Raw genomic sequence first — 15,408 nt, 5'->3', positions numbered from 1 at the left:
CATGCGCCGCGCCTCCCCTCCCCAAACCCTAGCACGCCCCGCGTGCACCTCGCTCACGGTGAGCCGAACCGCCGACAAGCGGGTCCCACCCAGGACCACGCAAGGTGGACCCGGCCCACCGGCCCTCTCTCTCTCCTCCCCGCCCGCGCGCGCGCCTTGGGCCGCCTTCTTGGGCCGACCGGCCCATTAAGCTCGGCCGAGCCGCCCCTTTCTCTCGGGCCGCGCCCTAGCCGCCCGAGGGAAGTCTAATTCCCCTCCCTCCTTCTTTTCTTTTCTTTTCTTTTCAAAAAGGATTTAAATAAATCATTTTTCCTTTAGACCAAAAATCCAATAATCATAAAATTCAATATCTTCCCAACCGTAAGTCCGTTTGACTCCGTTCAACTTCCAAAACTCCTCAAATTTCGAGATCTATCTAATGGCATGCTTAGAGGTCATTAATAGGGCTTAATTTTCGCCGTTTGTTGAGTTGTCCCGTTTCGCGTGTAGTTTCGGAGCCCGAAGACCCGCAGTGCGAGGATTTCGAGGAACAAGCTCAAGATCTCGAGCAAGGCAAGCCACCTTTGAACATATCGAGCCTATATTTGAACTTAATTATATTGCTTGCAAAATATTATGCATTGATAGGATTGCACTTAATCTGTTTGCCCCGTCTGCAAGGCAGACCGATGGGCCTACCTAACTTATTGCATCTGATCCTTCCTTTGTTAATTGATTATACCATGTTCCCTTGTAACCACCTAGTTGCGCCTCGGTAATCGTGCACTCTGCACGAGTATCGACGGTCGCCTTCAAACTTAAAATCTGAGAAACATCTTGGGTAAAACTTGGGTTTTACAAAAGACTTGGAAAACCCAACACCTGGGTCGGTGCTTGCGAACTAAATGAATTTCCAAAATCGCGGACCGGGGAACATACCAGGTGTACGGTCTCCCGCTCTTATACTTAAGGACCGTTTCCTTGGAATTTCATCCGAACATAAGACAAGTGCGACCACATGGGCGGAACGGGATACCCCTGGCTGAGTAACTAGCTAATCGGGGGAGCCATGATGCCAAGAGACATGTGGATTCAACGGGGTGGTGTCGGGGAGGTCTGGGACCTAATCTGGTGTTGGTCTGGGACCCCTCTCGTTGGCATATGGTGAACCTGTGTCGGCGTTCGAAATGCCTTGTCATGAAAGCCTTAAGGTCTCTAGTCGTGGCCGTTTTGCACGGGCTGGATGATCCGGGTTAGTAATGTCGTGTGGGTAAAGTGTACCCCTCTCTGCAGAGGTTATTAAACTGTTCGAACAGCCGTGCCCACGGTCATGGGCGGATGTGAGGTGATTCCTAGCGTAGTTTTGTTTGACTACTGCTTTGTGAGATTTGCTGATGTGGTTTGGGTTCGATGTTTGGAAAATCTGCGGCTGATGGGATCAGCCAGGCCCAGGTGGCCGTTTGAAAGCTGTTGGCCGGATGCCAACCTTGATCAATTCAAAAGACTGATACCTTGCACATACTCCGACCGGACGAGACGCACTGTCTTATCCGTGTCGTTTGAGAAGCACTCACTTAGTTGTTTCAGAAAAGAGTTTAAATAAAATCAATTGCAAAAACAACAGCCTTTCCTTGAAGCCTGCATTAAACACTTAATCCCCATGGCTTGCTGAGTACTCCCGTACTCACCCTTGCTCTATATAAATAATCCCCCCCAGTTGCTGAAGAAGATGAAGAGGATCCCGCTGACGAGGAGTTTTTCCAAGAGCAAGTCGGCTACGATGAGTTTTAGGGTTTCGGCCTAGTTCCCAAGTCGCGCCTGTGATGATTGGTCCAAGTCTTAGCTTCCGCTTTCCCTTTTGTAATGCAGTTGTGAGCTCGGGATCTGTCCGCAGCCCAACATAACTGTACTCCTACTCTATAATAAAGAGACCTCTGTTGCTGTGATATTCTGTCTTCCTGTGATACCAGTACTGTTTCCTGGGACTGGTATCGATTAACAGGTTAATTTGGGGCGTCACGAGATAGTTCCGCTCGGGGCTAGTTCGGGGCGTGACACCAGCATGACTCACACACCCAACTCGTAGCATATCCGGATGTCCGTTCGCAATCATGTCGGGTGATCAAGCCGACGGCGTTCGCGAGGAATTATCCGTTAACAACCTTTTCTCGAGTAGTCCAGCCATGGCCGGTGCTATGAGATAGGTCGTCGGTCTTCATTGGTAGGTTGGGCGTGACGACTCTGCATTTGTCGAGATCGTTCTCGATAATGCGGTGTACTTGACCACAACCTACTCGAGTGCTCAATTGTTCCTGAAAAATATTTTCAAGAAGACAAGACATATAGCAGATAATATCGAGTATGTACTTAAAAAAGTGCATGGATCTTCTAGTATTATCAGAATATAACAAGCAGATTAAATATTAGGCATTATGTAGACCGTAAACAAGCATGATTTATACAGAAGAAAATAGAGCGAGCCCCCAGCATTAAACCGTTATCGGCCTAACACCGGAAACACTCGCACAATAGATATTGTATAAAAAACATGCTCTAGGTAAACATAATAAATTATAGATCTGACAATATTGTATGATCTTGAAAAGTAGGTATGGTAAATTGTATATAGAATACTGCGTACCTTTGTAGATACATGCTAGATGTATCTACGAAATTAGTAGATCAATTTAAAAAACCAATCTACCAATTACCTTGTTGCGTACTCGTTCGATATCATGCGATCTGACATCTTTTGGTACGCCGCGGAGCTTGAGGCTTGGATGATCTCGATAGACCAAGTTGTCGATGACGATGATGGTTCCGATCTGGTTAGGTTGGATCTCACCACAGCCGAAGTCGTCGAGTAGCTTGTTGTCGGAGAGTCCATCTCTTAAACCCATCTCGTCGAAATCCTGAAGCATCAAAATCCCTCTACCTGGCGCGCCACTGTCGACGTTTGATGTCTCGACTACGGTATTTGCATGGCATGGGGATCATTGGTACTAGGGTATACGCGAGACTGAGGTAAAAGAGATAGAGACGAGAATTTTTATACAAGTTCGGGCCCCTGAATTGTCAGGTAATAACCCTACATCCTGTTGGCCGAAACCGGTATTGCTCTTATTCATGATAATTACACCAGTACAATATTTGGGGTAGCCTATCTAACTATTGTTGACATGGCGGTCTGACGATCTGACTTGTAGTCGATAACAGGGTAGCCTTTCTCCTCGAATCCGTGCCCGGCGAGATCAGAGATAGGGCTTTCGTCTCTCCTGACAGTATCCGGAGACACCGTAGGGTACTAGCCGTGCTTATCCTTGAAGTCGATATCCGGCGGCGTATCTTGGGGTATGTAGGCTTTTATGTTGTGGCTTCTATGTCGATTGTGTTGGGTGTTCCTCGTCCCCCTCTCCTCCTAGGGGGCTTGTATTTATACCCATAGGTGTCCCCTTGTTCAAGTAGAACTAGGGAAACCAATATGGATGCAATCCGAGTAGTACTTGTCGTTTCCATGTAGAACTCTGGTTGTCTTTCTTGTCCGGAACTCCTCCTATATCCGCACGTTGTTTCCGTATAGGACATGGTATGTGGTGGGTCCTACCGAGATTTAGTCAACTACTATTAGGTATGTGGTATCCATAACCCTGACACACGTAGCGTTGATGTGACGTTTATATGGTATTAAAATTAAAAAAATTATACGTAGAACCCACTTGTCATTCACACAAGAAAAAATTGTTAAGGGATATGAATCAGATTCGCCCTGTAGTTAAGGGAGTTGTGACCATTTGGGCCGTAGATGTCTAGGCTAACCGCGGTCCAGAGCTAGCTCGTTCAGGCCCTCTCCTCTGGATGGGCCTCAATTCCGACCCATGCATCCACGTACATGGCCTGGCCACGAGAACCCGTTTACGTCCTACAAAATTTGGATGGGCCGAAATTTCGGCCTGTCCAACAGGCCCACAATACATTTCTTCAAATGTGTCGTGCTTCTTGTGTGTACATGTCAGTACTGTGATGATACAGTTCATGTGTACAGCTGACATATTAGCGCTGACATTCTTGCGTTGTGTACAATTGTCAGCTAAAGTCAACATAGTATTATTATTCGGGACCAATTTTCTAATAAGGGAGTTGACTGGAAATTGCCTTAACAACTACAATTAGCCGGTTTGGAGACAATGATAGGTATGAAAATGAAAAGTCGCAAAAAAAGAGAAAAGGTTAATTAACCTCTCAACCATCATGACTTAGCCTAGAAATTAAGCTAACTCTGTTTGACTTAAGCGTGTATGTGCATGCATGCATGCTGCGGCAGCTAGCCAGAGCTAGCCCCCTGATCAAAAGATCGAGTGAGAATGAACAAAAAATAATCAACTAATGAACTAATCACATAAGTGTCGTGATCTCGCCCATGTGAATTAATGGAGATTTCGAATTGATCATATATAGTTAAATCTCAGCGGTTGGCACGTTACATCGGGCGCCATGTGTGTGTACCGGTCGCTCTCGATCGATCTGCCTCACGTACGTCTTAAGCTCTAAATCATGTGATTAATTAATTGATTATTCTTAAACACTAGTTTTGGCGCCCTTTCTCTTGGATTTTGCTGCCGCCAAACGCTGTCCAGAGCGCTGGAGATTGAGGAAGTTAGCATAATAAAAAAGCAAGGGTGTAGCTAATTATCAGGGTTATGATTAGGATTATTTTTTTACGAAGGGTGTAGCTAGTAAGTACTAAGTAACAGTTTGGTCATGGACGAACATTAAGGTTAGATCAATCAAAATCAAGGCTAGGTGGAAATGAGCGTAATTGAGCTGGTTAAATTTCTCGTGATGGAATTAGCCCATCCAGATAAGTCCTAAACTTGACATGGTGCCCGCATTTTTGATTAATTATTATTTCAGTGGTAAGCGACATACCCGTCGACAACGATACGCCCGTGATGACTTCATTAATCTTAATATATATCGGTCTATTCTTTCAGTGTGTTTATAAAAGTAGGGTGTACGTTTGTGTTTTTAGGGCTGAGTGAGGTGCTTAAGGATAGGATATTTGTGTGTTCGTTATAGGTGTATGCGTTTGCATTGTGTTTCTTTAAAAAAAAATAACGCTAGCTCACTGTGAAGTGATCGAAGTGATGTGAGCTTGCATTGATTTAGCGTGAATTACGCCTCCATCTATGGTTATTGTGCGTGAAAAAGATTGATTTGATTCCTGCCGTTCTGCCTACAGTTTCTAGGCCACGAAAGGAATTAAACGAAGTTAATGATCACATAATTAATGTACGAGTTCTACTATAGAACTCGTGTAATCCCTTGATATTTTTTCTAAGGTTTTACACCCTTTGTCCTTAAAAATATTTGAATCTTGACTATAAAACTGGATAAAGAATTTATAGCTAAGATTTGATTCGGGGACGGAGAGTGTATTTTGCAGATACATGCCTATTGCTGTGTATTTGATGCTGTGTGTACTACATATTGTTTATTGTTTCCTACGATATGAAAAAGTTAAAATAGTTACTTCATGCAAGAAAAGTGAGATGGTGACTTTAGCACATAGTATATATAAATGGCATGGTTTATTTTTGTCAAATCCCTTTCATGTCTGAAAGCGACGATTCCTCGCATACATGCTTTTGGGACCAATGTACTGAAACTTTTATAGAGTTTAGGACAGCACAACCCACACGCAAATTCCACTTAGATACACTAATAGTTCACTTATCAGCTAACCTGGAAAAATGTTGTTTAAGAAGATATGCTCTGATCTTGCACTGTTTGATTACTCCCATTGCAAAATGAGTAGTAGCAGTTTTCTAGCACATGGAAATATGGCATCATTGTGTGGAAATGTTAGTCTGATTGGTCTAGTGGTGGGACAATCCCATTGGCGTGGCATTCCAATTTCTGGCTTAAGACCATAAATAATGCAAAGTTGCAAACCACATTAAATAATTACACATTACATGAGCTATTGGACAGTTACAACTAGCTTGTTGCTACTTGTATTATGAAGTCTTAACATACAGGAGTACAGGAGTATGTCTCTACATTCATATTTAATTTAATCTTAATTTTGAAGTAGCTACCATTTTTTTAAAAGGTAATTCTCTCGTAGGTTCAAATGATGTTATCTGTGCAACACCACAATAAATATCTATGACTTATTATTAGTTGCATGACATCGTAATAAAATTGTTACTCATTTTCTAAGAGTATAATGTTACTTATTTTCGAACATAGTATTTAATTGTTCGTCTTATTAAAAAATATTGTGCATATACAATACAAGTCATATGTTAAAGTGTCTTTAATGTTAAAACAAGTCAAAAACAAATAAATGATACTACTACTTAGTTTTTTTTTAATAAGACAAAGGTGAACATAGGTAACGGCTTTTGATGTTATTAGAACAGGTACAATAGCAAGCTATAAGCTAGCTACAAACATATTTTAAGAAGATAAATAAGGAGAGAGAAGAGCAGCGGGCTACAAATTTATAGCCAGCTGTAGCACGGACTCCAAGACACAGTATGTGTATGACATGTGGGACCATGTATTAATCGTGTAGTATATAACTATTATATGGATGAGCTATTAGATTGGCTATAGATGAATTGGAGCTAGTAGTTGGCTATTAAACTTGCTTTTACAAGCCGCCGTTGTGTACAGTGTACTCCTCCGGTGTGTGCTCAACACGTCCCCGCTTGGCGTGCGTCACCAAACCTCCCTCCCGACCCGAACCCGACGCGCGCACCGCACCGCACCCGTCTACCAGACTACCAGTACCACCACCCGCGTTCCGTGAAGATTCGGCACGGGACACACACGGTGAAAAAGGAAAAAAAGGCGAAAGCCAACACACGCACGAGCGCAAAAAAAAAAAAGAAAAAGAAAAAAAGACGCGCTGGCCCCACCTCGCAGAGCCGCCGCGCGCAAGTGGCGGGAGAGGAGAGAGCGAGCTGGTAGTAGTAGTAGCACTCCGCTTACAGCTAGCCGCGCACACCACCTGTCACTGGCAGGTGGGGCCATCCACGGTTCGAGGACGCGGAGCCCCGCTTGACGGTGAGAAGCATTTACTTGGCTCGGGACCCACCTGAGCGCCACTTGCTCGCAGCAACCACTAGTACTCGCGCGCGCGAGCACACCTCTCAATCCCCCGCATTTTTTGCTTGGGTTTTTTAGACAAGAAAATAATTGGAAAAAAAATATCTCCTCCTCCTCCTCTCCGACTAAAAGCGTCGCCGCCGCCGCGTCGTCTCCTTCCTCGCGCCTTCCTCTCTCTCTCTCCTCGCTTCCCCGCGCCGCCGCCGCCGCCGCCTGAGCTCGGCGGCAGCAGGGGGACGATAGGTGGTGTGGTGCTTTGCTCCGGCGCAGCGATCGCGCGCGCGATGCCCGCGTGGTGGCCACGGAAGTCGAGGTCGAAGGCGAAGGGCGTGGGGAAGCCCCCCGGGGCGGGGGCGGCCTCCGCGGCGTCGTCCCCGCGCAAGTCGCTCGACCTCGTTGACCTCTCCGCCTCCCCCTCGGTGACCCCCCGGGCGAGGGAGAAGGCGCGCAGCCTCGACTCGCCGTCGGCCGCCGCGCCGCGGCATGGGGGCGGGCGGTGTGGTGGGGGGTTCGGGGAGGTCGGGTACAAGCTCCCCGTGCCCGTGGGTGACGCGGGGCCGGGGCAGGGGCAGGGGCAGGGGCAGGAGCCGGAGTTGGAGCCGGCTCCTGTAAGGTTCGAGGAGAACGGGGATGTGGTGGGCGGCGTCGCCGGCGACGCCTCGTCGGAGGAGTTGAGCGTGTGCTCGCATGATTCGTCGGACGAGGCGACGGATCAGCAAGTATGTAGGTAAGTGTGCGATCGTGGAATACCTCAGCCTGTTCGATTTCCATTTCTCGGGGGGTGCAACGTGCAATTCCAGATATATAGGTATTGTGATCAAAATTTGGGGAATTTCATGATCTGATAAGCGTAGCATGTAGGCTTCGTGCGTTACTTTCCCCACTAATTTCGTGTGAATGGCTTTACTCGGCTTTGCTACTTGCTTTTAAGTGTTCCTAGTCAAGTGCAGAGTTGGGGACGTGATGAATGAACAGTGTGGCTTCGTACCAACTCTACAAGTTGACCTTTTCCCATGGTCGTTTCAGATTACTTCCAGTTCGGGAATCCTAAGCCATTTATTTTTCTTTCTCTGCTAAATATGTATTGCACACAGGATTACTCGGGACGCTAAGGTGTGTTAATGGTTGAACAAAGAATTTTAAAAAGGCTGAATAGTTGTTTCTTTTGTTGCCCTGGAGTCACCATTCTGTTGAAACGTGTATTTGGTTCTTGTGCTAAATCATTGACGTTCTCTCAACAATAATGTACAGTGCTTTTCGTTAATCATTATGCTCTGAACTTAATTTGACAACTTCTTTGAGTTGGACAATTTGAGAACTTTTTGAAGTATATAAATTCATATGACGTGCCTATGTTTAGGGGTACTTAAATTAGCGTATTGTTCCACAGCACATTGTTACAGTATTTATATATTTCATTTCAAAATTTGTGTTGATATAATATCTGATGATTCTTGGCTGCTTGGTGTAATTTCTAGGTCTACGGATCCGGCGTCTTTTGTCAGGGGAAGAAATATGCCATCTGACTCACATAAGATCCTAAATGAAGACAATCATTTCATGTCCTATAGCATGCCACGGGAGCATCGGAAGTTCTTTGAGGTTCCTGTCACTAATATGGGAGAACTTCATTTGCATTGTGATGATCTGTCAACTAGCGAAACTAGTTCACGTGGCAGAATGTTGCCCGAGGATTTTCTTGCTCCAAGAACAAGAAGCCTCTCCCCTGGACCGAAAGGCCATACTTTTGCTGTAAATAATGTAAATTCAAGGGAATTTGGTTTTAGTCCAAGGTCACCAGTAAAAATGATGGATGGATTGAAGAGCCCACCTCATCCTTTACCTCTTCCTCCAGGTCCTGCTACTTGTTCACCTCTTCCCCCATCTCCCACTGCTTACTCGCCTCACCCTCTAGGTCCCACTACTTGCTTGCAATCCGAATCACAATGGAAAAAAGGCAAATTGTTAGGGAGCGGTACATTTGGCCAGGTTTACCTTGGATTTAACAGGTATTGGAATCTTTCTATAGTTTGGCATTATTGTATTTTGGTATTACAATTTTGTATATGATGCATTGATTCCGCATTGAAAGCAATAATCACTCGCGGAGTATATGATAAATTTTCATATTCCATTATTTGGGGTAATGAACTCAACAGTGAGATTAAGTGGCATTAGTTATTTTGCTGAATTTTATGGTGCCAAGGTCTTGATATGTACAGCAATTTGTACAAGAATTTGGTATATTCTGTGAGGTTGTGGTATTACCTAAATTTGTCCAATAGCAATTTGTGGTAGCATTCTTAGTTTATGATGAATCATGCAGTGAAAATGGGCAGTTCTGTGCGATTAAGGAGGTCCAAGTTATTTCGGATGATCCACATTCAAAAGAACGACTCAAGCAATTGAATCAGGTTATTTCTCAGTTTAATCAGTATGAATATCTTTTGATGAGTAGTAACAGCATTTGTGTCTCTTGTTCAATGGACTCACTGACATATTAATTCACTCGGGCATTAACAGGAAATAGATATGCTTAGGCAACTTTCGCACCCAAACATTGTGCAGTACTATGGAAGTGAGATGGTAAGCTTTACTTGATAAACAATTGCATTTATCTCTGTGCAACTATATATATAACTTCAATACATGTTTGTAACTATCATGTTGTCTGTTACATGCATGACTTGTGATGTAACTGACGTATGAAGATTACAAAAAAAAGCCTGTGTCTTAAAGCAAAATGATTATTGTGATGACTAGAGCCAGATCCAGATAATTAACAGCATTTAGTTTGGTTGGTTCGCATTTACAAATCACTATCCTGATCAATGAAACTTGCAAGAGGTTGTTACATGTATAAGTGTAAGCGTGTCTGGAAGGATGAAGAAAACATCAGCATTTAATTGTTTATTATGTATGAGTAGTAACGCATTTCATTTTTACTTTTTAGTCTATCTTTTGAATTTAGATAATTAAATTGTTCGATTTCCTGTCACCTCTTCTGCTGTGCTACTAATATAAGATTTTTGCTGTTATTTCCTCTCACTTGGTTTGCATTTTTTACTTCTTTATTTTCCCTCTCAGAAGAAAATTCTCTGGTTTTCTTGTTTAGTTCTCATCTTTTGTTCGAAGCACTTCAGAAAGTAGAAAGTACTTTGTGTTGCTTATACTTTCTAATTCTGTATGTTTTTCCATGCAGACTGATGATGCACTTTCAATTTATCTGGAGTTTGTTTCTGGGGGCTCAATTCATAAATTACTTAGAGAGTATGGTCCTTTTAAGGAACCTGTGATCCGTAATTACACTGGACAAATTCTCTCTGGTCTTGCCTACTTGCATGGGAGGAACACTGTCCACAGGTAGTACAGATTATCCACAGTTGTTTTACATTCCTTTGGTAGTAAAAGAAATACCTTAACCACTTCATCCTGTTTCTCTTCGCAGAGATATTAAAGGTGCTAACATACTTGTCGGCCCTAATGGTGAAGTCAAACTTGCTGACTTTGGCATGGCTAAGCATGTATGCATTTTTTTTTCTTTTCCATCCCCTGACCTGTGTGTGCAGCATCATGTAGTCTTATCGTCTTAAAATTTGGTCGCAACATCCCTTTTGGTTCAATACCTTTAACATTGAAATGTTGCCAATGCATCTTATAATAATTCTAAAAGAGAAATGTTTTCCTAAAAGATAACTTTGTTGTTTCTAAATGCTGCTGAATTTATCTGTCGGGTTTAATTTCTTAAGCATCCATGTTGTTTCCTTTTTGGGAAGGCATAGAAGCACATTCCAATTCCATTTCCTTCATGAAGCTACATTTAATTTACTTCTCCTTACTCATAAGTAGAAAAGGATTCTGTGGAAGTTTGAAGATAGTTATCTATTCCCAGATGATAAGTTTGATGGTTGTCTGGTTGATGTGTTTTGCGTTAGTACATGCACATATATCTACAGAAGTTTCCGGGTCCTTTTGATGTCTATTATTGCTAGTTCACGACTACAAGAGAATATACACAATACTACTCTAGCTTGTATCCCCCCCCCCCCCCCCCCTTCCTCTTTTAAGCCTTTAATTTCATTACTTACGTTTGACACAGATATCATCTTTTGCTGAAATACGCTCTTTCAAAGGAAGTCCTTACTGGATGGCTCCTGAGGTAAATTGTTTTTCTAACAGTAAACCTTTATATACCGTATTTATCATCATCTTTATATGATTCTGAATTCTCCTAATGATTGTAACATGCAGGTTATAATGAACGGTAGAGGTTACCATCTACCAGTTGACATTTGGAGTTTGGGATGTACTATTATTGAAATGGCAACGGCAAAACCTCCTTGGCATAAATACGAGGGGGTATGCTTTCACTTTGTAGCTATAGTTTTCCAAGTAACTTGTGAATGCCAAGCTGATCCAATCTGATCTTGCAGGTAGCTGCTATATTTAAGATCGCAAACAGTAAAGAGATACCTGAAATCCCAGACAGCTTTTCTGAGGAAGGAAAAAGCTTCTTGCAGATGTGCTTAAAACGTGATCCTGCATCTCGCTTCACTGCAACTCAGTTGATGGATCACCCTTTTGTTCAGGACCATCCAGCAGTAAGAGCTGCGAAATCTGGTGCACTGAGAAATGCGTTTGCACCAGCAGATGGGACGCATACAACGGTATACTTTTATATTTATCATTCTGAATTCAGCTTTCCGTAGGCCTTTATTCTCATGGGCCCTTTCCAAAGTCCAATGAGAAAAGCAGCCGCAGCACACTGGGTTGAGTACTTTACATGCGCATAAACCACTTTGGCCAATAAATGGTACCACCTCCACCCCAGAATATAACAATTTCTAGCTATGAATCTGGACAAGTGTTTTTCCAGATTCATAGCTAAAACTTGCTACTTCCTCCGTTTCACAATGTAAGACTTTTTAGCATTGCTCATATTCATATAGATGTTAATAAATGTAGACATGTTCGTATGTCTAGATTCATTAATATTTATATGAATATGAGTAATGCTAGAAAATCTTACATTATGAAACGGAGGGAGTATATTTTGGGGGCGGAGGGAGTAGCCTTCTTTTCGTTTTCTGGCCAGTGCTTTTACATTCTTCCTCAGTTGCACTGGCTTAGTCAAAGATCCTTTTGAGTATGTCTAGTTAAAATTGTAAGCTGATGGAGCAAGGGCTCCTTTTGCTACTTTATTTGAATGGAGTTCGATGTAGTATTGTTGGCTTTCAAGGGGGAAAATGGCATTGCTTGCTTCTTTTATGGTTTCTATTTTCCTGAATCCTGAGTCCTGACGCTTATCATGTCTTCATCCTTGTTGCAGTCCAACAGGGAGTTCTCAAGGAAAAGTATCACTCCCCTAAAGGATATAGGAGTGAGTGCAAGAGATTTTACCGGATTTTCCACAGCCGTTCCTTCACCACACACCGCCAGGTACTGTGATTCTTGCATTTATCCTCACTTTGTACTCTCTTTCAACTTGTTGGTGCTTATGTATTATCCTACAGCAGTCCTATTTCCGTTGTGAGAACAAACATGTCTCTACCGGTGTCCCCATGCTCAAGCCCATTGCGGCAGTTTAAGCAATCCAACTGGAGCTGCCTGCCATCCCCACCACACCCAACATTTTCCAATGGTGCTACTTCCTATAATCTATCAAGCTACATGATGAACGAGACAAGACGAATTCCCACGATTTCGGATACCTGGCAGGATATCAGCCAGTTGAAGGTCCAAAGCCCCTACGGCTCCCCAAAGAGGTTCTGAGCGTCAGTCATCCATGAGTGCTGATGAATGTTCAGCAGGAGAATTGTTCCCATGACATCGTAGATATATAATGTTAGAGATGTCAGCAACATGTCGTAACTCTCTGTTACTACACCGATCTGATTTTACTGTACAGTATAGAAAGGCTCCACGAGGAAAGAGGCTGTTGACAAGAGAGGAATTTCTGTATATCTGTAGGCGGTTGTCGCCTCCACTTTGTATTATGCTGTACTATATCAGTACATAAAAATACGGCCTGTAAATTCGCTAGCTTGGAGAAGCTGACGTTTGGATGATGTAGTTAGTTTAGCGCTTCCCTAGCAGATGTAAGGATTTCTCCCTACTGGGCACTGGCTACTGCAATGAATATAGCTAAAGTTTACATTTATATTACATTTGAATTTCAGATTTCTTATGTCGAAACCGTAATAAATATCGAGTGACTGAATATCATCATACTTTTTTCAGAGGAGCACCAGACTATTGGTTTCAGGATTATGTTGATGTTATTTTGAAGCATGTGAGGCACCTTGCAATTGCATGAATATACCAAGGTTAGAACTGATAAAAAAAAACTGAACATACTAGCTCAATTCTAATAGTCGATTCCTTCAGCTCCATAAACACAAGAACTCGACGAATATTTCATACTCGACTATTACGTCGAGAAAAGAATAAGAAAAATTACAGCCACTCAAATCTACATCTACTAGCACTAAGCATGCAGTGCCAGGCCATCGGCCACCATCGCATCACGCTCCGATGAACCCGAGCAGGTGATGAAGGACGAACGCGAGGACGAGCACGACAATGGCGAGCACCAGCCAGCCTCTCCTGCTGCCCAGGAGGAGCTCCTTGGCCTTCCTCGCGGCCTCCGCCGCGCGCCGTGCCCGGTTCACCCAACCCATCACCTTCTCCAGGTTCTCCGGAGACAGCTTCTTCATGGCGTCCTGCAACCTGGCAGCGTCGTCCCTGGACAGGTCCACCCCGAACTGCTTCCCGATGATCGACACCGTCTCCGGATCCATGCCCTGCACCACGGACGCGACCATCTTCCCCATCGCCGGGTCCCCCATGGAGTTCATCATCTCAGCCGCAGCAGCAGCAGACGGCGATGGCGATGGCGATGGCGATGGAACACTGTGTCCAGAGGTTGAAGACGAAGTTGCCCCACTGGTTGGTAGTATCTCTGAACCTTGTGCTTCTTCTTCTTCTTCGACGATTTCCTCAATGACGAGGCCTCTGGGAGCCCCGAGCTTCTCTTCGGCGTCTCGCAGAGCGTCGGCGATGGCGTCCTCCTCGGGGGAGAGCTCGTGCGCTCTCCTCAGGTCGGCCACGGCCGCCTCCATCCTCCCGAGCTCCCTGTACGCCTGCCCTCTCCGGTAGTGCGCCTTGACGTTGCCCGGGTCGAGGCCGAGCACATCGGAGCCTAGCTCCACGCACTCGGCGAGCCTCCCGGTCTTGAGGTGGCACGCCATCAGGTTGACGCCGCACACCGCCCGCAGCGACCGCGACGCCGACGACGGGACGCTCCGCAGGTTGTCGACGGCGAGCGCGTACTTGGCGGCGGCGTCGGCGTGGCGGGCGAGCCTGAAGAGCGCGTTGCCCTGGTCCTTGAGCGCCCTGGCGCCGGACACCGCCGCGTAGGACGACGCGCGCTGCTGCTCGGCCTGGGCGTTCTTCATCGTCGCGGCGAGCTCCTCCGGGCTGGCGGCGGCGAGCCTCCGGGACATGCCGAGCACCTCCTCGGCGCTCGTCCGGCTCATCTGCTCCCCGGCGCGGCGGAGGTCGTCGGGTGTCAGGGTCTTGATGCCCTCCGTGGCGAAGCGGAGGAGGCTCGGGTTGGACGTGAGCTGCTGCTGCATCGCGGCGAGCGCGGCGGGGGGCATCCGTCTCATCTGCTCCTGCGCCACCCGCATCATCTCCGGGTCCATCATGGCGGCGCCGGCGGCGAGGCGGCGGCGAGCGAGGTCTGGCGGATCTCGGGGAATTTTCTTCTTGTGATCACGGAGGCGATCGATGGGAGCTTGGTGGGTTTGTGATATCAGCGGGGCTTCTCCTTCGGTCTATTTATCTGCGGTTTGAAATTGAAAGGGGAGAGAGAAACGGATTCGGATTACGGTTTGCAGACTCCGTTTCGGATTTTGTGTTGGAATGGAACGGATTCGGTCCGGCGCGCGGTCGCTACTGGCCGGTCCCGGGGACGCTTTATAGTTCTTACGTACGTATATAAATGCAAAGTTTATACGTATATGTATACATTTTGTATTTATACGTATACATATTTGTAATAAATATACATATAAATACAAAGTGTATGCCTATACATATAATAAAGCTTATAATCTACATGTAAATATGTACAACATATACACACAAACACACGTATGTGCACCGAATTATATATGTATACTTTATACATACAAAGTACGTACAAACTCTCACTTTATATGTCGTTCACAACTGTTATTGGACTATAAAAAGATCTTCTCACTTCACTCTCCGCGCACAACTCAGGTGAAGATCTCTCAATTTGCTACC

At 45.0% G+C, this 15,408-nt stretch overlaps 2 protein-coding genes across 3 annotated transcripts; one reads left to right on the top strand and one right to left on the bottom strand.

The window, feature by feature from the left end:
* The first annotated feature begins 7,148 nt into the window (after positions 1-7,148).
* Positions 7,149-13,282, top strand: LOC127772161 (mitogen-activated protein kinase kinase kinase 3-like). Of its 2 annotated transcripts, none has more exons than XM_052298153.1 (11): positions 7,149-7,822; positions 8,574-9,104; positions 9,422-9,509; positions 9,619-9,681; positions 10,298-10,458; positions 10,544-10,619; positions 11,195-11,254; positions 11,347-11,454; positions 11,529-11,762; positions 12,425-12,534; positions 12,609-13,282. In XM_052298153.1, exons 1-11 carry the CDS (start codon positions 7,380-7,382, stop codon positions 12,865-12,867), a joined length of 2,133 nt encoding a protein of 710 aa, XP_052154113.1. In that variant the 5' UTR covers positions 7,149-7,379; the 3' UTR covers positions 12,868-13,282. The 2 variants fall into 2 exon arrangements, with proteins under 2 accessions (XP_052154113.1, XP_052154114.1); XM_052298154.1 differs by having other exon boundaries at positions 7,151-7,822; positions 12,612-13,282.
* Positions 13,283-13,467: 185 nt separating this feature from the next.
* On the bottom strand, positions 13,468-14,953 carry LOC127772166 (outer envelope protein 61-like). Its single transcript, XM_052298159.1, has one exon. It carries the CDS (start codon positions 14,802-14,804, stop codon positions 13,620-13,622), a length of 1,185 nt encoding a protein of 394 aa, XP_052154119.1. The 5' UTR covers positions 14,805-14,953; the 3' UTR covers positions 13,468-13,619.
* Between the last annotated feature and the right edge of the window lie 455 nt (positions 14,954-15,408).

This window comes from Oryza glaberrima, chromosome 4 (genome assembly GCF_000147395.1).
Source record: "Oryza glaberrima chromosome 4, OglaRS2, whole genome shotgun sequence".
Lineage (NCBI taxonomy): Eukaryota > Viridiplantae > Streptophyta > Magnoliopsida > Poales > Poaceae > Oryza > Oryza glaberrima.
Note: the sequence above shows the minus strand (reverse complement) of the source record. Positions and strands in the feature narration are given on the sequence as shown.